This window comes from Camarhynchus parvulus, chromosome 1, assembly GCF_901933205.1.
Source record: "Camarhynchus parvulus chromosome 1, STF_HiC, whole genome shotgun sequence".
Taxonomy (NCBI): Eukaryota; Metazoa; Chordata; class Aves; order Passeriformes; family Thraupidae; genus Camarhynchus; species Camarhynchus parvulus.
The window spans coordinates 27,402,573-27,428,776 of NC_044571.1; the positions used below are offsets into that span (position 1 = coordinate 27,402,573).

Consider the following 26,204-nt stretch of genomic DNA (forward strand, 5'->3'; position numbering starts at 1 on the left):
ACATGGAGTTACAGGGAATAGTACTGCAACACAGTAGTTATTTCTTAACTGATTCACATTTTTTAGCCTGGACAACTGAGACTCAAATCTGTAAAAATACCACAATAAAAAAAACTTAAAAAACAAAGTTATAGAAAATTACATGCTAGAAAAATTTCCACTGGCCTTTCTTCCAATTTAATTTCTAACAGCTTCATCTCTAAAGGTATTATTGCTGAGCAAGAGTATTCTAACACTCCTATAGAGCCAGAAAATTACTACAACAAACTGAGAGAACACCTAGGATGGTATACATTACATTAAAAACTAGAAGTCTAGACTTTGCCTCCTGTTGACTTGATGCTGCCTTTTTGGGTAATATGACTGCTGTCATTATATAGCAAAGGTTCTATATTGTTGTCTCCTTATGCGAGAGTTCCGTATCTCCTTGATGTTTCTCAAAGGCAGCTCCTCCAAGCACTGACTCTTCCTTCTTCTCACAGCGACCAACTGACTCCAGTTCCCTCAACCAACCAACCCACTCTTTTATAACACTCTTCTCATTGGCTACAGCTGTGGCCTGTTAAAGTCAGGCCTGCTCCTAATCCTTAATAATTAACCCAGCTGCAACTCCTTAGGGATAAGATTACTTTCTGTACTACCTTTATTTACTTATATTCTAGCCCCCTACATATGACTCCATATTTTAGTATATGGCCACTTCCTATGTCTTCATATTTAGGGCTGCACATGAATACAGTTTAAAACTGAGCATGAATTCCTGTTTTACTCTAACACAGAGAGCACAGAGAGTTCTCTTCTGAATAGTCACTGCTGCCTTCCAAAGTTTGTCTTTTAATGACTTTTTAATTGGAAACTTACAAAGGAATGAAAACCCAATTTCCCATCAGCAACACTATTTCTCATTGTTAAAAATTTCTTGCAAAACACTATGTATTGGAAAAGAGCAGACCATGCCTAATTTGTGTATTGGCAATTTATTCTACCAGAGGCTCTACATAATATAATCTTTATATCCAGTTGCCAAGAAATAATTTTCAATCAAATGTCAATTTAATTAAACAGTACTCTTCCTTCCCTGATTTTACATAGATACAACTTCTCTGAGAAGCAAGAAAGCAAAATTTGAGTCTCACAATATATCTTATTATTCTTCAAACTGCAGGCACCTAGTGTATCAGAATGATACTGCTAGGTAACTGAAGAAGTACTGTCACAGTCATTAACCAAAGAAATACCAAACACTGTCCATCTTGCTTAGATGGTTATCTTTGTGCATTCAATTAATTCTTTCCCAATCACAGTTATGACTATTAGGAAGAACAGTGTAAGACTGCATTCATTACCTGGTCAGAAAATAATTGCAAGGAAGAATAGAATCTTAGTTAAATATTTTTGAACTTAGGTTGCTACAAAACTGCTTTTTACTCAACATACCATTCCAAGTCAAACATACTTTCTATTTCACTAGTAGAATGCATAATAACAAAATACTTCCAAAACAACATACAATTATATTCTTAAAGGCAGTGAGTGATTTTATCCTTAAAAAAAACCACTCACAAGGTTTATTCAACATGCCATTGGAATGTGTCACTACCTTCATGCTCGTCCAGGTGGTTATCAATTGATCCTTACCTGTATCACCTGGAAAAATGCTGTGGCAAATAAGATTACTAATGCTTTTCTAGGGCCAAAGCACAGTAAAATTCAGCAAAACGTCATCTTGGCACAGTAAAATTCACCAAAACATAACCATCTCATCTAGAAATACCATTTCCAAACCCTAGGAATTGAAAAATGATTGGGGATGAGCTGGTCATCCAAACTAGGAAAAGAATTAAAATAGAACCTATTTTTTATCTCCACCTTCTGGCAGGTTTTTGTGATTTGGGTTCCCTGGCACAGCCTGACTTCAAAGAAAAATATCAGCAAGGTAATACCGTGGAATAAACTGAAACCCAATGAAAAAATAGCTACAAAATTTCACAGCAAGAAATAAGAAAGTAACCAGGATGAAATACAAAATGGTGGCTGAGAGGGAGAGGAAACACAATACGACTCAGGAAAGACTGACAATTCAGAAACACCTTTTATGTCTTTACTGAATGTACACAGTACAAAAAATTGCTAATACTACATTAGACTATACAGCTTTTACACTGTATTTTTATATGCTTGTCCATTGTTTTTATGCTTTCCTCAGCTGTTTTAATAATGATATTTGTTTTTGTAATTACCCACATTTACCAGATTCCATGGTCATCTGAAGTAATCCATCAAGAGCCCTGGAAAGCAGACTTGTACTGGATACTTTTAGGTGACTTAATATGACAGGCACACATTGGTATTCCAAAAATAATGCCTTCCCTTCATCTGTCTTCAAGTCTGCGCGAAGGGACTCAAATGCCTGAGCCAGGTAATCCACTGAAAATACCAAATACAGGCAATAAAACTTCTATAATCCTTATTTCATTAAGCCATGTGAACAACTATCTGACAGCTACCATGGCAGATACACACTTAAAAGTTAAACAGCTAAAAATATTAAATTTACTTTTTATTTGAAGACATCCTCTGCCTATTTTTATTCCTTAACAATCCATTGTGAGTGGAGAAAAAGATTATCTACAATTAATATGTTTAAGAAAAATATACTCACAAATGTAAAGTCCTCCAAATATTTTGTTAAAGAGGAAAAAAAATACAAACTCGCATAGTTTGAGACAATTCTGGTTTCAACATCTGGGAAACCTCTATTAAGGGAGTCAGTGGCTGATTTGTCTGAGTGAGAGCAATTATTTTCATGAGAGCAACTAGTCCCATTCCTTCTATAAAAAGCTGTAGTTTCAGTATAAACATTTTATATTCTCATCCATTCTGAGAAATTATACAAAGTATGTAGATTAAGTGAACCAATCTATTTTCTTAACTTCCTGCTGTCAAATCTTCCTCAGTATCTTGGTATTGCATTGATCATCTGGAGCACAGAAAATTAAGCAGAAGGAAACAATTTATCCTACTGCATAAGTTTAACTATGGTGCCATCTGCTGGATACTGACATTTTGAAGGAACGAGGACATATGTTCAAACTAAATCTGCTATTTTATCACCAGATCATTAGTGCCATGTGGTCAAAGTGATCAAAATTCATACACGGTGATATCTGACATATGTTTAACAACAGATCATATTTTCTGTGCTACAGCAGCCAGCAGTACAAAGCAACCATGAAAAGCTAAACTGATTCATTCTAATCAGGAGTGTTCATCTGCTTAGGGTAAATCAGTCTCTGCAATGACTAGTTTTCTATTTCAATTCTTCTTGCATTGTTTTTTAAAACATTCCTAGAATGATAATTAGTCTCAATTTGAGACTAATGATCATGCTTCACCAAAATATGTCGACTGAAATAGTTCCCTCCAACAGCTGGAATACTGTGTTAGTTCATGAATGATGTCAGGATGGTCTTCCACCATATTTTATTCCTGTGTTTACAATATAAATACTGCAAAATCAGATGCCAAAGCAGACATCTGATTTTGACATTTTTGCATGGTATTTCAGGAGTACCTTGAAAATGAACATCTCTGTAATCTGTATCAATCTCTTCATGTTACTGACAAAAGAAACGTGTTACTTGTAAAGATATTTTAAAATACAAATCATTTCTGAGGAAAAATGATAGCAAAAATAGAAACATGTAATAATTTAGGTTGACATCTAGTCCAACCTTCCTGTCAAAAGCAGAACCATCTCTGAGGTTAGGTTAGATTGCTCAATTGCAACCCCACTAAAAAATTACTTGCTATCAAAACAATCCGTGCTTTTAGAATGTCTTTGAAAAGGAAAATAAGTGGCTAATACCACAAAGAGCTGGAAAAGGGTAATAGAGATGTTTGTTCTTATGGTATCCTTGTAAAATTTATTCTTACAGAAAACCCCAGTTATGCAGACACACAGTACTGTTGAGCTGCTGCAGGTAAGCAGGAATCACATCTTACATCTGCTCTTAATGGTATTTACTTTTCTGCCTGACTTCTGTAAAAAAGGATCTGCAACACCTTGTTCCCTGTTTCTCCTGAAGAAGGATAAGACATTAAAACTGAAGGCAGCAGTTAACAAATCAGCTGAGAGAAGAGTTATCTTATTCTTTGAGTTGTGTTTTCCACATCTTTTCTCACACTGTCCAGACACAATCTGATTTGTGTAATCTCGCAGTGTCTACTTTGAAACCTTTATCTTCTCCCCCCTCTTCAGTAATGCTGACTTGTCAACTCATCATATTGACAAAAACACAAATTCTAACACAAAACGAATAATAGCAAGATTTATACTTGTATATTTTGCTTCACAATACCCAAGTAAAATCACTTTTCACTAATAAAGCATAATAGACTCTACAGTATCATTAAAATGCTTTTTGTCCAGGCACATGACTGAAATAGATAAATTAATGTAAAAAAATCTTGACCTACCTTGTTTCACTGTTTTAAGCACAATCAAAGTTGACAGAAACCTCAGAGGCATACAGAAACTCTTGAAGAAAGCTGCTGACTTTGATTTACTTTCTGTAGGCTGTTCAGAAGAACTGTGTGGGTTTCCCTTACTCACTATGCCTTTGAAGATATCTTCACCAAGTCTCCTCATGGTTGATTTCATTGCTGTGTGCTGCTTCAAACAGTGCATGTAGTTAGTGCAAACATTACAACTTGACATACATATGTTCTCTATGCAATTAAACATTAAATTGCAAATGCTTTGACCATGTATAGGAATATAATCAGTACAGGAGATACTGCTTTGTGTTCCAAAAGCTGTTGAACAATATTAACATTATAGTATTATCAACACACACTTCAGCAAGAGACTAATTAGTGAGGGTCCTGACAATACTCTGACATTATTTAAGTTGACTCTGGTTCCAGAAAAAGCTGTTCCAGTCAAATCAATTTTGTAAGCTTGCCTGAAGTTCTATCCTTTAAAAGCATGTACAGAATCAAGGTCTAAATATGAAGCTGAAGAACACTGTAAAGGTAACATCTACTAGATTTTCATCAGAAACTCCATAGAAATATTTCCACAGAATCAAACTTCACAATATGCTTGCTTAAAATATAGCTACTTATTAGAACTAAACCCAACATCTTACTATTGCATTGAACTTAAAGTCAGGATATTTACAAAGTTTCTAGCATTTAAATATATTGACAGCACTATGCTGGGTCTGTACAGTATGACAACTGTCTTTTTCTTTATTATATTGCTAAATATTTTCTTATGGCAGTCTGGTCAAAAAGAGCAAGGAATGTCTTGTGATTAGACACCAAGCAGAGGATAGAAAAATTCAAAATTTCTTCACTGCTTTGCCACTCACTTCCATCACTTTCAACAAATCTCATTCTCATAAATGACACAATAAAATAACTGCCTTCTCTCGTGCAAGCTTTGTTAATACATATGCAAAAATATAGCTTCAGATGTGCTTAGACATCACAAAAGTAGATCACATACATAGGCAAACTACATTTAAATACACAGTGCGAAATTTAAATTTAACTTGAAGAAGAATTTGTTTTTCATTTGCCACTTTCTGTGGTCAACACTATGAATTTATGTTTTACAAAGACAGCAGTTTCTTTTCCATACGCTACCTGAAAATATCAATTTTTCATATGTATTTAATATGCAAAATCCATTAATATCTTCGGTGACTTTTTTTAAAATATACTGCATGATGACTACTTGTTTTACCTGTGTATCAGTGTCTAACTGTCTTATAGACCAGTATATAAATTTAATCACAGGCACGTGCAGTTTAGGATTCACATATGGCATCCACTGGAGTTGCTCAGCAGCTATAGGCAAAAGCTGCAAAAATATACAAAAACAGAATTACATGCAGTATATGAACTATTCTATAAGCTAAGTGTAAGTGAAAAACAAACAAACAAACCTCCTAACTTTCTCTTGGCGTTTATCAGATTACATATGCAAATGTTCTCTGGGCAGATCCAGTAGAGCTAACAGAATTATATGCATACACAGGTGTTAAATTTTACATAGGTTTACATGTGGGAATGGAGATACATGTGAGTACAATCTCATGTAATTCCAATCACAACGGCTACAAAACTTTTATATAATAAATAAATACACGAAGTGAATTTTCTGAACACCTCACTGATTTCTAGATCTTGGTATCACAAGAAAAAGCAATAGAGGTGTTGAAATACAGCATCGGATCACCTTTTTTTTCTGATAAATTGAAATTTTAGTATCTAAATAGGCATAAAAATATTTTAAATTTGACCTGTTGATCTCCTTAAAACAATGCATCACACATAAAACACAAGACAAGCTATCACCTCACAGAAGTTACTTGAAATAAAATGCTGAAGCTCTTGGGTTGAGACAGGATATCACACTTTTTATTAAAAATCATCTGTTTGCTTTGCAAATGTATTATATCTTACTGCTGGAATGAATATTGACTTACTAACAATTATTTTATTTTAATTACATGATGACCTGTTATACTCTCAGAATCATTTAAAGCACAGCAAAATCTGAAAACATATTAACACAAGCAAACAACCCAAACAACCCAAGCAAACAACCCAAACCCCTTTACCTTCATACACTTTTCCTGAGTACAGGAATTCTTTGAGCTCTGGGTAACCCTAGGTTTATGACTGTCCTCTCTCTCTTCTGTTTTTATTTTGCTAAGATGCTGGTCAGAGATCCAATCCATAAGATAAGTTAAGAGCTCATAGACTTGTGAATTCAATGGTAGCTGTAATATATTCACATCATCAGATATTTCAGCTTTCAATTTAATGCTTTTTCTAAGCTAAAACAGTAACAGACTGAAATACATGACAGTACATTAGCTATGACATATTGTGCATAATAGAAAAGATGAGAATTTTATGACTGATAAAATCTGAGAGGTGAGTTACTGTAGTGTGAGCTTGTGGAAAATGTATTCAAGCAGACAGATCTTGAACAAGCCATGTGTGCCCTGCTGGCCCTTGTACCTAGGGTTTGAGAAGCCTGTATAGTATGAATGGAACTGTACCTTAGAGTATCTCTGGGAAAGGTAAACTGTATGCAGATCAAAGGCTGGAAGGCGGCAGTCCTTCCTGGGAGACCCCTGTACATCAAGGAGTCAGAGATCCACACCACAGTTAACTCAAGCAGGGCAGTCTGTGCTGTGCTGCAGATAACCAACTGCACAGTTTATCCTGTGCTGGGCTGCAGGGTAAACTCAGGCAGCTCCCTCTTGGTACTGCTGATCCTGCCTGGCCTTGGCCTTGTCTGAAAGGGCAACAAGTTCTTCTCCCACGAATGTCCTTCATGAACAGAGTTGTTTTCTTGCAAGAAAGTGATACATATATACTGAGTTACTGAGTGGCCAAAAAGGAGGGGCTTCTTTCAATGGACTGGCTCTGCTCAGCATGCCCTGGGAAAAGTCCACCAGGGCTCCATTTGATGCTGCACAAACACAACATTTCCAGCATCTAAAGGGACACAAGATTTACTCACTCTCTATATTCCTCCTCTTACTCTGTCTTATTTTAATAGCCATTTAATGAAGCTATTTGTTGTCAGCCTTTCTTACAAAGACCCAGAAGAAACCCTGCAGTATTTCTTTCTCTTTCCCTCACACCTCACTCCCCAGTGCAAAACAAACACCTACTGTGATGATTTCTGGATGTGAAAAACATATGCCCACAATTTATGTAGTACTTGATCAAATGGTAGTAAAACAGCTTGGAAAAAAATTCATACAGAATCACTACACTTTATAATTCTGGACAAATGAAATACAGGAGAACACAAGTCTCTAAAGTCCTTCACATGGGGAAATTCTTATTTCAATACACTAGACCTACTTTGTTTCATTTCATGCAATCCACTGTTGATAAATTTAACTGGGTAACTAGTATTGTTTAAAAAAAGAACAAAGATTTAATGAAACTCTCATCTTGGCTCTACTACATTGCAATGAAATGCTCTACAAAAGAAATCCAGAGATCCCTGAAGACAGGCTGCATGAACAATTCTCTAAAGACCTCAAAACTTTTCTTCTATCTACCTTCAGATAACTCCTTTCCTCTTCACTCAGAACTATAACTACTGATACTATTTGTATTTCATGTGCAACCAAAGTATGCTAAAACCTATATAAAGAGAATTTGTTGGTTATATATAGACAGCACATTCACTGTAGATCAATTAGATAGATATTCACACCACCCTTTCTCATTTCACAGTCTACCTCTAGCTGGGAAAAAAGCAAAACCAGCTGGGAGATGCTGGCAGAGTAATACCATAAATGGAACTCCATGGAGACAGAAAGAATTTCATTAAGTGATGTAAGAAGGTTTTTTAAGGAAAAAGGTGATTGTTTTGGAACTGTGAATGAACACTGCATTTAATCTCAGTCCTTCACTAAAGATTATTTCTCAGAAAAATAATAGTAGTATACCACTTTTGGTTTAGAAGATTAAGGTTCTTTATTGGATACTGCTGAAAGACTACTTTTTACCTGGTGTTATTCAAAAGGATAGTGCTGTACTGTAGCAGTAACCAGACTGAGTCTAAGATGTGTTCTGATGCAGCAAAAGAAACCTGAGACAGTGGATGCAGGTTATAATTCTAATTGGCAGATGAAAGATAACATGATCTGAGGAGGAAAACTTGCCATATAAATAATAATATACACATACACATAAGCAATATGAAATCCACGATATATTTTTAGCAACAAAGTTAACTCTTTGTAAAGTGTGGGTTTTCCCCCAATATAATCTGTTTCTCTTCTTAATGTAACTCATAAAATAAAATTAGAAGCTACATTTTGCACTTTCAGGCAGATGCAGAGAGAATGTTACACTGCCTAATATCTTCCAAATGAAAAGATTCAAGACTTCTGCTTAATTCTTACCGTAGCAGTTCTTGATTTTGCCATCACTTTTTCCTGCTTCACAGGTTTGTCTTCTTTCATCACTTGACACAAATCATTAGATTTCCATACCTTTGAAAATTCATGCTTCCTCTAAACAAAATATAACAATGAATTATATTTCACTGGTTACCTATAAAAGCAGGTACATGTAAGAACAAACCTTACTTGTAGATTTTCTAAACGAGCTTTTGCTTTTCGTGCTTGACCTTCCAACTTCTTGTTCAACTCAGTTACATCACTTAACTGAAAGAAGCAGAAAATATTTAACTGTCCATAAATTCAAAACTCATACCTTGACTTAATTATCACACTGATGTAACAATGTTGTTGAGCAGCCAAATTATTTAAGTCTTTTCTTATTAGAAAAAATGAAAAGTGATAGAAACAAAATCATCATCCATCTCCCTCAACAAATTAGAGAATCATAGACTGGTTGAGATTTGAGAGCACCTCTGGAAGACATCTGGTCCAATCCCCAGCTCAAGCTGGGCCAGGAAGAAGTGTCATTGTAGTGCTTATGTCTGGCTGCTATGTCCAGACAGCTTTTGAATAGTTCCAAGGTGTTGGACTCTTATCACCTCTGTGGGCAACCTGTTCCAGGATAAATAAGACAGCAGCACTATCTCTTTGTTGACCTGCAGCCCAACCTTTCAGAGTGCAGGAGAAGAATAAGCACTACAATGGCACTCTTAGATATACATGCACTTCACATGTGATTACTTGTCATGAAGAAGTGACAAAAATGCACAAATTCAAGAATGTTAATCATAGTCTTCTTAATGGGGAAGGTGGTTACTAACCATGTTAAAAAACCAGTTTGCTTGGTGAGAAAAGATCAGGAAAACTGCAGCCTCTATTTAAATAAAAAAACCCACGACGCTCTATCCATACAACAATAAACAGCATGATCATCACAGAAACCCTCAGTTTGCACAGAAATGCAAAGATTTTACAGTGAGAGGAAATAATGAGACGGGCTGTATCAGAACCATCAACATCCTAGGACTTAGGTCTGACCTTCTTAAGGGAAAGAATAAGGCTCTACTGTAGGTTTTTATTGTAGTCAGATTATCAGAACATTAATTAGGTCAATGAATAAACAATGCTCAAATAATTTAGATAATTTGTGTATCACCATTTTAGATCAGACTTTACAGTCAACTGAGACAAATTCTTACTCTATGCATTAGTATGAAACACACCATTCTAGTTTACAAATTGAGAAAATACTGCCTTCATTAAAATTTGCAAAAATAACTGAAAATACTGATCAAACATGAAGTTAGAAATAAACATTCTACTTTTTATTTAATAGAATCAGCACAGCAATTTGGCACAACAAATCTCCACAGGGTGGATTCCATGTCATAAAATACTTTCTCTCCATCCATTTTCAATGGACTTCCCCTTCCTAAAAATTAGCTTTAGCTAGTGAGTCAGTAGAATAAATCATACTTCTTTGTTATATTGTAAAAGATCAGAAAGCCTAAATTTCAAGTAAAATTTCAAGAAACAGGTGAGAAAAATACTTTCAGTCATTTATACAATTCTTGTCCTAGAGAAACAAAAGGTCAGCAATTTTGCAAACTCAAAATGCTCAAATATTTGTTGACTATAACTTGTAGAATTATTTATGATAGGAAATAATAAAGTTTACCTGCTTTCTTAAAGAGTCATTCACATCCCTCAAGCTGTCATATGATGACTTCAGCCTCCTATTTTCTTTAGTTATTTCTCTCAAGGCTTCTGTCAGCTGCTTAACTTCTGCCTCATGTTGCTGTAGAAATATCAAATTCAAGAACACGTTTTAAAAGAGACTATTTGAGACACAATAAGTTCCAGTTAAGTGCTAAAAAAGTTGGACAAACTTTCTAATGTGAAGTTCTTCATGTCCAAATTTACATATTTAGTCAGCAGGGAGAAAAACAAGCTCTGTACTACCTATTAAGAAGGATCTATACAAAAACTGAGAGCAACATGCACAGCCTATAGCTCCTATTGCTGCCTGTTCTACCCAGACCAACTATATACATGTATATTTCTCAAACAATTCAGATGTGGAAAGCATTTATGAACTAAAATCAGTGACAAAGCTTTTACTTACAGCTCACTCTTCCAAATATCTACAAAAAGTTGTGACTGTGTTTTGGGGTTTCAGCTCCTGTTTCTGGCTTTGCTTACTCTGAATCACACAGAGTGAGAAACTAATCCTATGCCTTGTAAAGACTGGGGCTCTGGTTTACAGCACAAACATATGAATTATAAAATACAACCTGCATATCCACTGCTGTTCACCTCTTACTCCTGAAATTTGTTTTATATTTAATCTTCTCTGGACCTTCAATTTAAGTACCTCAGATTTGGTAAAATAGCAAGGTTTTATTTTACTGAAAATATTCTAGCTTTCCTTTCTCTACTTCCATGAATTCACTCTTCTTCACTACTCTTTCTTTCCACATCCCCAAAGTTAGGTTGGTCTGCCTCCAAACTTTTTGAGTCTTTGTTTGTTAGTACTCTCTGCAATAGGTGTTATGTCAGAAGATCCCAATGTGTCTTAAAGCATTCCCAAGGAAATCCAGTGCAACTACAGCTAATGCAAAGATACTCACTTACACACAATTACAGATAGACCACATTTTCTTCTCTAACATTGGTCACATAGCTTTCACTATTTTACAAAAAATTACCTCCTTTTTCTAACTTGTAACTGCAAAATGTACTACACATCAGACAAGTAAATGCACCATTCTGAAACAGAAGTCATACAAAACCTCTAACAATATTGTTCAGTACTTTTTATTTAAATCTTTCCTTCGGGGATTTCAAGGACTTCAAAGAAATAAGCAGGATTTCCAGCAAACATGTGATGGCTTAAGATAACTACAAATTAGTTCAAGGGCATATAGAGCAATACCTATCACTAAATATATTCCTTCACCTCTTTTAGAGCTGCAATTTTTGTGTGAACTTCTTCCTCAACACCTCTTATTTTAGCCAAAGCTGCTTCATGTTGAAAAAACAATGTTTCTTGTTCTGTTAGACAACGCTCTCGTTTCTGCAGTTGCAGAGCATACTCCTGCTGTGCTGAACTTTCTCTCTGTATCAAGAAAAAAATGTTAAGCTACTTTAAAAACCCATGTGAAATTTTCCCAAATTATGCTGAATTTAAGATTTTATCCCAGAGATACATTTAGCTCTCTGTGAAATTATAGTTACACAAGAGCCGCCTAATACAAAGTATCCTGACAGCCACCTCTGTTCAGTTTCCTCCCACATTAACCCAAAAGACCTTCATGTGCATTGGAATGGTTCAGCCTCCCAAAATGCAAAATTCAACTCTACATTGTTGCTCCAGAAAATTACACTTTGGCTTTTGCTTCCAAAATATTTGGATAATAAACAGAGTCTGATGTGACTGTCTGTGTTGAACGCTAGATTAATGATATTGTTTCTTTAACTAGTGAGAAGCATCCCTGAAAAAGCGGTGAAGAAAAAAAGAGATATAAAATTATTTTTATCTCATATATTGGAAAAAACAATTATGGCAGGGAATCCAGCAGAAGCTTAGGAACTATTACAGAGTAACACCATATAGGAGGTTCTTCTATTAGTAGCCTAAAACCTGCTGGAGATGAGCTGGTGGGATGAAGAGAGGGATTTTGGAGGAGGCCAGGAAGGCAAGTGCTTTGGAATGCCTAGAGTCAGGAGAACAGTTTCAGATGTTCTCAAGAGAAGCAATGGTTGTGAATGTTTCTCTCTACACACACAGGGTGTCATGAGACAGTCTTGGAGGCAGAAACACCGTGTTCCAGCTCCCTCAAGCTGAATCTGCCCACCTACCCATCTACCTGGTCTACCCAAAATTCAAGTCAAAGCATCATTACTGAATCACTGAATTAATCTAGGGGAAGAGGCAGACGAAGACACAGATTTAGTATATAAGTAACTGTGATTAATATAAATTAATAGTAAAAAGTAATAGTTTTAATATATAAATAAGTTTTACTATATAAGTAATTTCAGATTTCTTTCTCAAAAGTGAGAATATTCATAGCATTATTCAACAAAAATATGAAGGTGATCCCAGTTCCTACCTGGAGCTTCTGATGTATGACAAATAATTCATCATAAATCTGACTGATGTAAGGTGGTATTAAACCTTGCCTATTGCATGCCTGAGCACCAGTTCCATGCACAATTTTCTTTAACAAACCATGGTTGATAATTTGGTCTGTATTTTCTTGAGTATTTGCAGCCAAATGAGATGGTAAAGTGAGGCCTGTGCACAGAATAAAAAATGCATTTTACATTAAAAAATCAGACCTAGCTAAATATTGTTATGATTGTTGTACTAAACCAGCAAAAATGTGTTCTAGAAATTCCGAGTTACAAGTACAGAGAGAGATGTATCAAAATGCGAAAGTAATCTAAAGAATTATAAAAATTTGTTTAAAGTTCTTGTTTCATGATTTATTCAAACTGATTGAAAATCAACAGTTTTATAAGTAAAACTATGCCCCTCCACTGCAATATAGAAATCCCAGAGATATCTGTATGGAATCTATGCACAGACTGAATCATGTCACCAAAATCTCCTATTATTTTCGTAAGGGCTTCAGGTAAGTGATCTGCTGCTGATTAGACCTTAAGGTGACATCTAAGTAACAGGACAAGACTTAAGAAACTACTGGATGCCACATCAGAAAATAACATTAGTATGGCTTCAAGTATGCCTGAACCTCCTAAAATAATGCTAAAGAAAGTACTCATGTGAAAGATAAAATCCCCACATTAAAATACATTTTAGGTGACTAGTGTATTTTTGAATTGAACAGAAATACATTTACTAAGGAGTTTTAAAATTTATATCTTATACTTCACAGAGAGTTGTAAGAATGTAAAAAAATAAGTCCTTATTACCTGTTCCCGTGAATATAGCTGTATTTTGAATGGCATCAGTTTCAGAGCAAATAATGCTGTTTTCTTCTATGTCTAGACCACTTGAACCACAAAAATAATCTTGCTCATCATCAAAACTAAAAGTATAAAAGAGCACTAACTTTAAATTACTCAATTCCTTTCTAACATGATATATACCAGAGACTGAAACAAGTCTGTATAAAAAGGAAAACATTGCTTAATGTAAGACTTTGATATTTTACTGATAACAAATACCAGAGTTAAATCATTTGGATGAAAGGCATTGTTACTCACAAATCTCAACCACAGAAATTACATGTTGCTGACTTAAAAATTGTTACAATAACTAGGCTTTTCATGTTGTAAGCACATGTAAGTAACAGGTAAAACCAACACTCTTCTCTCACCACAAACCACCAAATTCCCGGAGAACTAAAAATACAACTCTCCTTTTTAAATTATATTTTCCTGTTTCGTGTAAAATAGCCCTTAAAAGAGATTTCCTGGCATTTGGAATTGAATTATCTCTAAATAAACATAAATCTGTTTATCAGTCTGGGCTATTTGCTTTCCTCCTAGTTAATTTTTTTATTGCCTAGTTAAGTTTATGTCATTCCTGTATTCCCTTAGCAATTCCAACATACACAGATTAGATTAGAAAGTGAAACAATATTCCTAATAAAAATCAGCATCCTCTTTATTGTATAAATTAGCTACAAACAGTTCTTTACTTAACAAGATAACAAGAAACTTTAAATAACTTTTGCACAGTCCAAACACATCTGTTTTATTTGCAGTTTTATGAGGAAAAGAAAAAAGAGAAATAAAACCACCTCCTACCAATCCCAGTTTTTCAAACTTTTCTGGAAATCACTAGATCTGATGCTCTTCTCTCTTCCAGCTTCAGTAAATTCTGACTCTAAGGAACAATTTGATAAAGAAATAGTTATATTTTTCAGTGAGCTGTCAGTGCCACCTGAAATATATAAAATTGCAACAATTTTATTTCACATTTGAGAAGCTGACATGAGGAAATCAATAAGGACTTATTAGAAGTACTTGCCATGTAGTCCATGTAGGTTTAAGAACCAACACCACCATTGATGCAGCCCAATGAATTATGAACTTAATTATAACAGCTTAAGGCATAGTAAGAATTATTTAGCTTTCACATGATTTGTCTTTCTGAAATTTTAGAGCTTGTCTGCCTATAGGAATTTTTCTGTCACTGAAATCTGACAAATAGCCAGCTGTCTCCATGCTCCAGTGTCTGAAAGAGACTAAATGCGTTCTAGATATTAAACATTTATGTATCTTTAAATTAAAGCTAAATACATGCATTATGAAGTAAACTGCTACCAACTAATTCGAGCAGGACTTAAAGACAAACAGGCTGTGAACCATTGTTCCAAAACATCCTTTGCACTCTCTACTTGTTAACATTCCCAGGCTGGCTCCCAGGTATCACAACGCCCTGATCAAAATTACCTATCTATTTTAAAAGAGAAAATACAAAACTAAATAAAATTAGGAACAATGCAACTTTAGTATATGTTTTCCCTGTAAAAGATATCAAAGCAACATTGCTTTGTATTACCTTTGTAAACTAGGGAGTTTCTGCTTTTACATTTGGTATGCAATGCTCCTGAGAGGCAATCCTATAAGAAAGCACAAAACCATTGCAGTCTAGTCAGAGTTTTCATGGAAAAAGTATGTCACAACTTACTGGTTTAACAGTTAAACTGTTACATTTTGTGACAGAATTCTTACTACAAACTATTGGCTTTGAAAAGGGAGGGGGTTTTCTAAATACATAAATGTAAATGGTCCTCATATTAACCTAGAGGCAATTCTCTTTAGTTTCTCTTTAGGCAGTTCTCTATATTCTCTACAGTCTAATAACAAAATACTTGTAGTGTTCTACATTAGAATATCTGAGAAACTATAAAGCACTATGAAGACAGTAACACGAAATAAAGGCATGAAAGTAGAATTAGGTAATCATGGAAACAGTGCCATCTACCTTCATATCTAGGCTTTTTATGCCAAAGTTTCCTGCTCTACTTTTTCTTACTAATTTATAAGGACATACCAAAAAATGAACAACAGAAATTTTAGTCTACAATCAAAATCAATTAAATGCACATTACAAAATATCAGACTCAGGGCAGCTCTCATGATCACCCTTGTTTCACTACATCTCTCTGCTATGCTCTAGATCAAGTGATCAACTGCTGCCTTGAATGACGATTTTTTAATGAAATAACAAACCACATAAACACATGTCAGATTTCTTCCTTCCAAGCATTAAAGTCTCAGGAAGAGTCTTTTTAAAATAAGTTTTTAAAATTACTTTTAAGTACAGTTCTGTAACTCAAAGCAGAATATTCCCCAAGAAAAATTCCCCAGAGAATCTAGATCAAATGCTATTCAAGTTGCAAATCCTTCTGCAGGAACTAAGGGCACATACAGCCTGATTTTAGCTCAAAATCTTCACATGACATTTGAGATGGCTCCTGATCCTAAAACGTCAAGCTACTCTTCCTAAGAAAAAGAGGTTGGGTTTTGTATTCATTGATGATTCCCAGGACTAACTCAGTATCCCAATCCAACTATGTACCTAACTCAATTTCAATCTCCCCCAGTCTTTGGTTGCTTGTGGGTATTTTTTCACTTTATTACTTCCCCTTGCAGCATGAGTCTAAGCACTTAAGGCCTGTTATCCCCCAGACACACTGGAAGCATTTAACCTAGAATACAGATGCACAAAAACAACAGCAAAAATTTGTTTCACTGAAAGACAAACAAAATTCAGGCAAAATAAAGGTGCCTGGCCAGCATGTACTCCTACTAAGTATCAAAGGCTTTTGAAACACCACAATGGGGGAAGGGTCTTCGCTGCTGAATTTTTAGGCAGATCGGTTTCAACTTGTCAGCACAAGTAACAAAAAGAAAGGAACCACAATACAGTTCCTTCATTCATCTGAGCGCAAAGAATCCAACCTTCTCTGGTGTAAAATAACATTGCCATACCTTGCCTTGGCAAGGGACTGATACCCATCAAAATTAACCCTCTGGTCACTGCAGCAGCCTCTAATAAACTATAGGTTTGATTCCTGATTGACTACATATGGAACATTTTCCCGCCCTCTGACAACAGAGCTAATCACTAAGCTTTACCAAAAAAAAAAAAAACAAACACAAACACACATAACGCATTTTAAGTAAGGCTGTCAATTACTGTGGCAAAAAAAAAAAAAAAAAAAAAAAAAATGAGTTATCGTATTATATATATTTCATAAAGGTTAGTATCATCCTAAGAGGATTCACATATTTTCTCACTCAACTGGCACGGACCAGGTCTTAGGCAAAAACTGCATGCTAAACTGTGTCTTGGTACCGCATAGAATCTGGAATTTCAATTTCCAGGGAAATGTCCTGCTCAGACAAAGACGACTCTTCAGCACCTCAGCTCTAAGGCAATCGCTGCGCGGCGTCAGGGACAGGAGCAGCAGGAGCCCGTAACCTCCTCAGCTCTGTTCAAACCCCACTTAGGTCTCGCACTGCCCGGCGCTCATAATGGACCCCTAGGCAGCGGACAGGCCCCCCACCCTCCATCTCTCCGAACACTCCAGGGACGCGGCGAAGAGGAAATGGCTATTCAGTGCCGCCTCCTCCTCCTCCCCGCGGGCCGCCCGCCCCGGCCCCGTCTCACCCCCGCGGGCCCCTGCGGGCAGCGCCGCTGCAGCGCCTGGGCACAGCGGCCGCGGCCGGGCCCCGGGCCCGCCATGGCGGCAGCGCCGCGCTCGAACCAACCGCCACGAGCCCCGCAGACGCACTCGGGGCCGCGGGCGGCGCCGTCTCGGGCGGGCACGGCAGCGGAAGCCGCCGCCATGGGCCTGGCGGGGCGGGCACACAACGCCGTCATCATCATCGTCAACAAACACAGCGCTCCTCTTCACCCCCGGCACAGCGCGTCCGACCCACGACCGAACAGCGCCCCGGCAACTGCAGCACTCAGCGCCACCCCCTTAAACACCTCCAGCGACGGTGATTCCAATAGGGCCTTGGGCCGCCCATGCCAATGCCCAATCATCCTTTCTGGGAACAAATTGCTCCTGCTATCCTTCCTACCTAAACCTGCCCTCGGTAAGTCTTTGTCCTTTTGTCTTGTCGCTGGGTGCCTGGGAGAAGAGGCCGAAACAGCCCCAGTTCCAGGCTCCTTTGAGTGAGTGTAGAGAGGGGTACAAGTCCCCGAGGACACCTGAAGACATATTACTGCCATCCTTTAAAAATAAATAAATAAATAACCCCCCAAATAAAGCAAAGCTAAATGTGTAGTGCCTAGACTACAGCTGTAAAGATTAAATACACCCCACATTTACCCATGCATACTCATTCTTGACAGACAAAGTTGAAAAAGGTACGAGTACTCTGGAATACACAAGCTGGAGCCTGCAGCAAGGTCAGAGAAGTTTGCCACAGCTAATAAACACAGAACAGAGTCAGAAGGTTATACTTAATGTATGCCAGGTAAAATCCCAATGTTAACTAGATGTTTTTCATTAAGCCAAGTGTCTTAGAAATAGTTTAAGTAAAAAAAAAGTTGGCATATTGCTCTTGCACAACATTGATCAATCATTTAAAAACTATGCAGACGGAACAAATCAACATCTACCTGGCTCAGGCTGCTTTCTGCACACTGCAATACCTATTACTTTCAAAGGCCTTCAGTGTACTGTCCAGCAATTTGCATCTACCATCTGCACATTCAAAAGAGCTTCAAGAGAGCAAGAACCAAGTTATGCAAGTCATCTTCTTTTAAACAAACCAAAGTGAAGACAAGACATTTATTTTAACAAGACTAGGATTTAATTTTTAAAATTTGACACTTAATACAAATATGTCAGGATAACACAAATACACCTGAAATATGCCAGTGCCTGAACTTTATTTACCATGCAAAAAAAATTAATTAGAACACATAAAAAATTCAACTATAGCCTGTAATTTTACATTTATACATCAGAAGTGTCCATTTTAAGAAGTTGAAATAATTAGTCAATAACATCTAAGTACTGATTTATACTGCAAAAACATCTGTATACTCAAAGAAATAATTCTATATTTGCCCACAGTCTGTAATGACAATTCTTCCATTTACTAGCCCTTTAGGAGAACCAAAGGATTCGATCTTTTTCACAACATCCATTCCATCTTTCACAAACCCAAATACCACATGCTTGAAGTCCAAGTGTTCTGCTTTTTTAAGTGTTATGAAGAACTGAGAATTATTTGTATCCCTGCCCTTATTTGCCATTGACAACAATCCAGGACCGGTGTGTTTCACTATGAAATTCTCATCTTCAAATGCTGTTCCATAAATCGACCGTCCACCTGTTCCATCATGGTTAGTTATATCTCCTCCCTAAAAAAAAAAACCAAACAACCAGACACAGCATTAACGGACAAGTTCCAAAACACAACCCAAAAGTTATACTTCTTTTCAACAGGAAAGACTTTGCTTTGGAAGAACTCATTTTTACAAGTCTCAATATCTCCTTAAGATGTAGGGCTTCCCAACTTCAGCAGGTTTGTTCATGGTAAGGGAAGCAGTAGTGTAGAAGGTGTATCCTTTGTGGTGACATTCCTCTAGGCCTGTCATTCCTACTGCCTGCAACACTTGGCCTTGGAAGCTGCCTGGACCTGCATTATCTCATTGAAGGCCTGTCCTTGCTTAGTCCCTGCAGGCACAGAATTCACCACTTGACAAAGGTTAACAAAGCAGTGACCAGTAATTCCATACAGCTTTGCCATGTAACTGGTTGAGCAGCCTGGTATGTGTGTCTTATCTTTCTGGAAGGCAGCAAACTTCTGGTTCCTGATAAATTTGAGTATACACATAAGGGTGACAGTGCAAACTATATCTGTACAGCCTTAGTTCTCATTGAAGAGCTTCTCACTGTACCTCAAGAAAGTTCAGGCAAAGCAGAGCAAACTTAAAATATACTCATTTAATGTAACAGAAGTTCACTTTGTCAAGGCACACATGGTACAGTTACTGGTTTTAAACAGTTAATGGTTTTAAAAGAATGTCTGCTCATTTCTAGGATGCAGAATACCCTGAAATAAGCTTAAATCTTAAATGAGTTTATCAGAAGGGCACAAAGGTTTAACAAAAGGACCACTAAGTGCATACTTCAGACCCATGTAGATAGCTAATTGAAAGACAGACTAATATTTTATTCTGGTGACAAGCTGTTTGTATACTATCACAGAATGGTTTACATTGGAAAGGACCTTTAAGATAATCTAGAACTCTCCTGGCATGGGCAGGGACACCTAGAAGTAGGACCAGGCTGCTCAGAGCTCCATCCAGTCTGGCCTAGAACACTGACAGGGATAGGGCACCTACAACTTCTCTGGGTAACTTGTTCCAGTGTCCCACCACTCTCACAACAAACAACTTTCTCCTAACATCTAGTCTAAACCTACTCTCTTTTACCTAGAAACCATTCACCCCATGTCCTGTGACTACATGCTCTCTCCATCTTCTTGCAGGCTCCCTTCAGGCTCTGGAATGACACCACTAAATCACCCTTAAGCTTTCTCTTTTCCAGGCTGAACAAATTTAATTCTCTTAGCCTTTCCTCATAGAACCAGTGCTCCATCCTTCTTAAAAGGCTTGGCTTTCCTCTGGACTCACTCCAACAGGCTGATGTCCTTCCTATTACTTTTGTATATTATTTTCCTGTATTACTGTATACATCTGAGCTTGTAGAAAGTAATCTACATGCCTCATCTTTGGGGATATAGTGACATGCAGATCATTAGCATGTATGATGTTGGTTCATTTTGCCTGTTCCAAGTAACCAAAACTCAATGAACTATTGATGAGAATTTTAAGAAAGGTCTATCTGAGCTATTATTAATCTCCTAAGCCTTCAGCATTTATGAAGAACTTGCCAGTGCTACTGAATGCACACAGAGGTTTAAAACCAACACTGTCTACCAGGGGTTACAGATATACTGCAGGCTGATGCTCTCTGCACAAAACTTGATGTTTTAGTAAACAGGCCACTGCATGGTAATTAGAGCTAGGAGACTTGTTTTAGATTGAAACCTAAGATCTGTGATACTTGAAATGTCAGTTCTAAAATGCACGTTAAAGTACACTTTATATTTCAGTTAAAGTCCAAGAGAAGCCTGGAAAGTCAGTGTTCTTAACAGGTGAGCATACAGAAGTTCTCTGGAGAGAGAAAAGGATGAATGGTAGTTTTAGGAACACCTACTTTCTTTGGTGTTCCTGTTCAGCAACAGGCCCCTTGTCCATTTTAAGAGGACTCCACCTCCTCTATTTTTTTTTCTTTCACCCTGACATGATAGTACTAGGAAACACTGAAACATGAGGCCACTGGAAGGCTCAGGTGAAAAGCATCTTGGGGTAGCATGTGCTGCTTGCACCATTTCTTATCTCCTTGTAGGGAAGGACAGATGAGACTATCCTGCACAGTGGATCCATGCTGCCAACAAGAATGACTTGTATAGAATAGCACATATTTTGAAGTGCCATTGTCAGTCAAGATGCATCTCATTCTCTCAGTGAAGTCTTCCTTTTATGCTTACCTGACACACAAAGTCTGTGACTACTCTGTGAAAGCGAGAGTTCTTGAATCCAAATCCTTTCTCTCCCGTGCACAGGGCTCTGAAGTTTTCAGCAGTTCGAGGTACAATATTTGCAAACAGCTCCATGGTTATGTGTCCTAAAGGTTCATTATCAGCAGAAACTTCAAAATACACAACAGGGTTGGTGTCCTTTGACAGTCCTGCTGCCAGGGATAAGTGCCCCTTCTGTAGTTCCGACAAGCTTCGCTGGCATTCTTCAAACATCTTCTTGAAAGAATTGGCCATTTCTTGGCTTTTAAATCTGACTGCAAATTGTTCTACTTTTACTTCACCATCTGAAAATAAATCCAAGAAGGCCTGTTTAGTTTCATCTTGTAATAGTCCACAGGGAAAAACAAACCCCAGAAACTACAGACCACCTAGAAAAAACAAAGACCACCTGAAAAAACTCACCAGCATAATCTGTGGCTGTCCAAATGAAAGCATTGTTTGATGTATCAGAGGGCACTAAGTTCATTTCTTTGGTGATAACATGGTTTGCACAGACTTTAAGAACTTGGTCTCTTCTCATTAGGACTCTGTAGTATTTCTTCTGTGTATGGAAGAGTATTTTGATCTCTCCAACACCACGCTCCTTCCACTGAGTAACATCCCTGTCCCATCTGTAAAGTTTTGCCCTCTCCTTGAAGAGAATTTCCTCATCTTCTTCTCCAGATTTTACCTCCACCTAAAAAACAGCACAGTAGACTGAGAACCTGTGATTTGCTACAAAGATATTAAATAGTTATTACATATACTTCTGAAGATTCTGACATATTACAGTGGAAAATTATTCAGTGTGTTCTCTTCACCAACACTCCATCACACCAAAATGGGTAAAACATTTTCAGAACTTAAGAGCCCAACAAATTCCAATGTTTGAGAACAATTACAGCACTGCAATCCTCCTTCACCATGCTACATGTAGTTGTGGTGGGTGTTTTGGTTTTGCTTTGGGGGTGGTTTGCTTGGTTGGGTTTTGGTGGGATTTTTTGTGTGGTGGGATTTTCTTTATGGTTTATGGTTTTTTTTTTCTTTTAACAAACAAAAACCCAAGACTTTATCAAGTGTTCTGGCAAGCTTCCCAAGTTTCAGGTTTGCTGAATGATGTGCACACTGAGAACTGAAGACCAAATACTGTTACCATTCCAGGAGTTATCTTTAGCACATCTTTAAAGAATTTGATATTTGCATTTGAACAGAATAAACACGAAATATAACAAAACTTCAGCCTGACAGCCACATCACAACCTCGCTTTATTGTATGCATTTACTGGCCTCTACTCTCCACTTTATTTAGCACTTCTTCAAAGATATGGAATGCTTGAGAGAACTGAAGAAATGTGTGACAAAATACTGCTTGTGAAACCGAAAAAGGGAAGCAGAGAAGCATCACAGAAATCAATAATGACACACAAATGAGAAAAGCACACCAAATTTTCAAGGAAGTTGAAATAAAATAGACCAGCTGTTCAAATTGAAGGACACCACATACAGTTCCTTTGTACTCCACTTGCCTTGCTCAGTAATTTTACTAATCTATAGTTAAATTTTATTTTTTATAGAAAGGTCAGAGAATATGATGATATCATCAAAACAGTCTGAAATAGTTACTAGGCTAAAAACCAAATCAAGACATGAATAACCGTGTGAAGTCTCAGTAAGTTATAAGGCTACCTTCAAAGCTGAAGGTTCTCATACTTCTTGAAAAACCATTTATTTTCAAAATATAAAGGTTAGTTCCCTTAACCTTCAGGTGATGTTAATTGTACATTTTTTTGCTTAGTGATTCTAGCAATCTCTTGCCTAGCCTAAAGATCTTAGTTGGCATAGCTTTCACAGAACTGAATCTACAGGTCACTGATACAAAGCCACAGCTGACTTGTATAAGCACTAGCAGTTATTCAGTTCCCCTTCCTGATTTTCAGCTGTGCTATATAAATGGTTTAGCTTTTACAAGCTATGTGTACAAATTTGCGTCCTCATCAACTCTCAGTCAAGTTATAAAGAAATCACTTGAAGACTTCAACTGAGGCACCAGACACCTCCCCAGGGCTATGCTGTACTAGGATTTAAAACAACAGGTGCTTCAACATAGTCAGTGTAAAACATGCAGAACAAGGCACAACAACATAGAAAGCAAAGCTGGTTGAGCAAAACATTTTAAAGCTTGCTGTGTTAGCAGAGATGGTTATCTTAATGTTGTTTTATATTCCAGAAGTCATCTTACCTCTGGTAAGGACACAATTGGCTCAAAGTGGATATCATCACTATGTACTACCTCATCATCACTACCACCTTCATCTTCATCTGCTTTACGGGTGGTATCTCCAAACACAGTTGCTCCTGTATTTGCCCATTTGAAGTTTTTATCTACAATTAAGAAAGTGACATTTTAAAATTTGTGTAGCTTTTTTTCTTCCTGACAAAAACTTTGAAAAAACTGTTGTTTCTAATGATCAGGAGAAATTTTGTGCATAAAAGTTATATTGTATGAAGCAAAAGTCCAGCTAAGGTTTATCTCAGAGACTAGCTGAACTCACCTTTTGAGCCAAAAGCAAAATCTTCAGAACTTTTGGATGCCAGATCTGCAAATGACAGGCCTGTGGTATTGCCAAAACCAAATGAGATGATTCTGTTTTCTATCAAATAAAAAGGAGAAAGTCAAAGATTTTTCTCTACTTTCTTAAAGAAAATGCATTTATGTAGTCACAAGAATAAACTGGAGAACTGTCTACAGTGTTTTTTCCTTCCTCCCCATACATTTAAAGTTTGAATGACACTTGTCATAATGACCATCTATTATAGTTTGAAAAATGGGCCCAAGACTCTGTGAGTTTCAGCATACTACTTATATGCCAATCCACAGAGCTCATGTGGTATTTAACAACAAACTAATGAAAGTACATCATATTTGAATCACACAATAGACACTAGCATTGTTTTTTTGTAGCAAAATTGAACTCAAAATTTGATATATACACATTTTTACCAGACTAGTTCCTATGTTTCTAATTCGGTATTGGTACTACTTCTCCCCATGACAGCAACTATGCTTGGTAAACTGATCCACAGAAAAGCACAGTTTCTTACAAAAAAAACCCTCAGCATATACCCCTGACCTTACCTTGTGTTGACTCTGAACCATCTGAATCACTCTTTTTAGTTGACAAATCTACAGGTTTGTCTTCAGCTCGTGATAAGGTCTGTGATACTTGCACAGTTTCTGTGGTGGAATGTGATTCTTCACTGCTGGTACCTGACTGGGCAAGTTCCGTCACCTCATCTTTTGATGGAATGGGTATTTCTTCCTTACTGGTACCAACTAAGTCACTTGACCTTGCAACTTCATTCTCCTGCAATAACCAAAAAGTAATGTAATAGGTAAATAAGTTAGAAGACCTTAAGATTCCAACCTCCTCCCCAGGAGTCTAAGAGCAGTCCCTTACAGAAAAATACAGAACACCAAGAAAAAATTGCTGCAAGCTTTCTGAAGTTTTCCATTACTGTTAACACATAAGGATGTTAACTTGACAAGAAGAGACTGAAGTATCTTTGAAGTAGTCTGTTTTCAAAACAATACTATTATTTCCTGAAATCAAATCTCCTGTGTTGAGAAACTTGAGAAACTGCCACAAAAAACTCAATTTTTCCCCACAGGATGTTTTAGTTGTAAAACTGTACTGTCTCACACATATATGAAGTAATTATACAAGTTTAATAACAAGAAGTTCAGTAAAGATTTAGCTCTTACTTTCATTTCTTGAATTTTAGCTTCTGACTTTAAGTCTTCCAGACTGTCACCCTTGGTATCAGTATTGACACCACTAACAGATGCAGAAGGAACCTGCAGAGCTTTTGTTTCATCTTTCTCCTCAGGAGCTGGTTTCTTTTCCTGAGTAGCAGCACATCCTCTTTCATTGTTGAATTCGCTTTTCTTTGCAAGGCCTGCTGTAAGGAATTAATGGAAAATAGCTGTGAAGGCAGCTACATACTGAAATTATTTTTAGCCCTGACATTATAAATTAACCTCATAGCCAGAACAACTTGAAGACAGACTTCATGAGTTTCAAAGACAGCAGCTGTTTAAATAGTGGAAGTGAAGTGAATAGTTTAATGCTGTTTAAATAGTGGAAGTGAACCTAACCTGGAGTGACTAGAATTGAAAATACATAAGCTGTGTTTTTTTACTGCTATCAAGGAATTTCCATGCAATGATGATGAATTTCATCATGCAGCTGCCACTACTAGTAACTTCCTTCAGTACCTCCTCATATTTCTGATGGATCAGTCCTCCTAGCACATATCCTCAAAGAAACCCCAAACTTTACTTCTAGAAGTACTACCTTCAAGTTATGTAATGCTGAAGTCTGAGACACAGTCAGACACACATAAGCAAGTTGTCTACACCTGTACTTTTAGTATTGAGACCAAACAGCATTTTTTAGATTGAACAACATTAACTCAAAAGCTTCAATTGAGTAACTGCAGAAGCAGCAAGTATTCAAAGATGTATACAACTTTTTCTTGAGCACTATCATGCCAAGCTAAATTTTTCAAATTTTTCATATTCAGAAGGAACTCAAGATAGGAAGAGACTTTGATATTCTTGTTTAGAGATCACCTGGATTGTACATTTCTCTT

General features: G+C 36.9%; 2 protein-coding genes across 10 annotated transcripts in view; both read right to left on the reverse strand.

Moving 5' to 3' along the window:
• The window catches only part of CCDC138 (coiled-coil domain containing 138), a 33,348-nt gene extending 15,657 nt beyond the window's left edge, over nucleotides 1-17,691 (reverse strand). For 2 of the 9 annotated variants that reach the window (XM_030948674.1, XM_030948751.1), the window contains exons 1-13: nucleotides 17,611-17,691; nucleotides 15,493-15,553; nucleotides 14,736-14,814; nucleotides 13,896-14,011; nucleotides 13,070-13,254; nucleotides 11,914-12,072; nucleotides 10,633-10,752; nucleotides 9,141-9,218; nucleotides 8,955-9,065; nucleotides 6,636-6,797; nucleotides 5,756-5,872; nucleotides 4,480-4,675; nucleotides 2,245-2,427 (exon numbers count right to left, since the gene is read on the reverse strand). In XM_030948674.1, the coding sequence (XP_030804534.1) occupies nucleotides 2,245-2,427; nucleotides 4,480-4,675; nucleotides 5,756-5,872; nucleotides 6,636-6,797; nucleotides 8,955-9,065; nucleotides 9,141-9,218; nucleotides 10,633-10,752; nucleotides 11,914-12,072; nucleotides 13,070-13,254; nucleotides 13,896-14,011; nucleotides 14,736-14,814; nucleotides 15,493-15,553; nucleotides 17,611-17,685 (1,642 nt within the window). In that variant the 5' untranslated portion in view covers nucleotides 17,686-17,691. The remainder of the gene's footprint in view (nucleotides 1-2,244; nucleotides 2,428-4,479; nucleotides 4,676-5,755; nucleotides 5,873-6,635; nucleotides 6,798-8,954; nucleotides 9,066-9,140; nucleotides 9,219-10,632; nucleotides 10,753-11,913; nucleotides 12,073-13,069; nucleotides 13,255-13,895; nucleotides 14,012-14,735; nucleotides 14,815-15,492; nucleotides 15,554-17,610) is intronic. The other 7 variants (XM_030948713.1, XM_030948693.1, XM_030948702.1 and 4 more) reach the window with 7 other exon arrangements.
• A 1,053-nt stretch (nucleotides 17,692-18,744) lies between these two features.
• RGPD4 (RANBP2 like and GRIP domain containing 4) overlaps nucleotides 18,745-26,204 on the reverse strand; it is a 33,595-nt gene continuing 26,135 nt past the window's right edge. The window contains exons 23-29 of the mRNA XM_030963706.1: nucleotides 25,315-25,511; nucleotides 24,688-24,916; nucleotides 24,104-24,202; nucleotides 23,791-23,933; nucleotides 21,975-22,248; nucleotides 21,522-21,856; nucleotides 18,745-19,323 (exon numbers count right to left, since the gene is read on the reverse strand). Coding sequence (XP_030819566.1) covers nucleotides 19,018-19,323; nucleotides 21,522-21,856; nucleotides 21,975-22,248; nucleotides 23,791-23,933; nucleotides 24,104-24,202; nucleotides 24,688-24,916; nucleotides 25,315-25,511 — 1,583 coding nt within the window. The 3' untranslated portion in view covers nucleotides 18,745-19,017. The remainder of the gene's footprint in view (nucleotides 19,324-21,521; nucleotides 21,857-21,974; nucleotides 22,249-23,790; nucleotides 23,934-24,103; nucleotides 24,203-24,687; nucleotides 24,917-25,314; nucleotides 25,512-26,204) is intronic.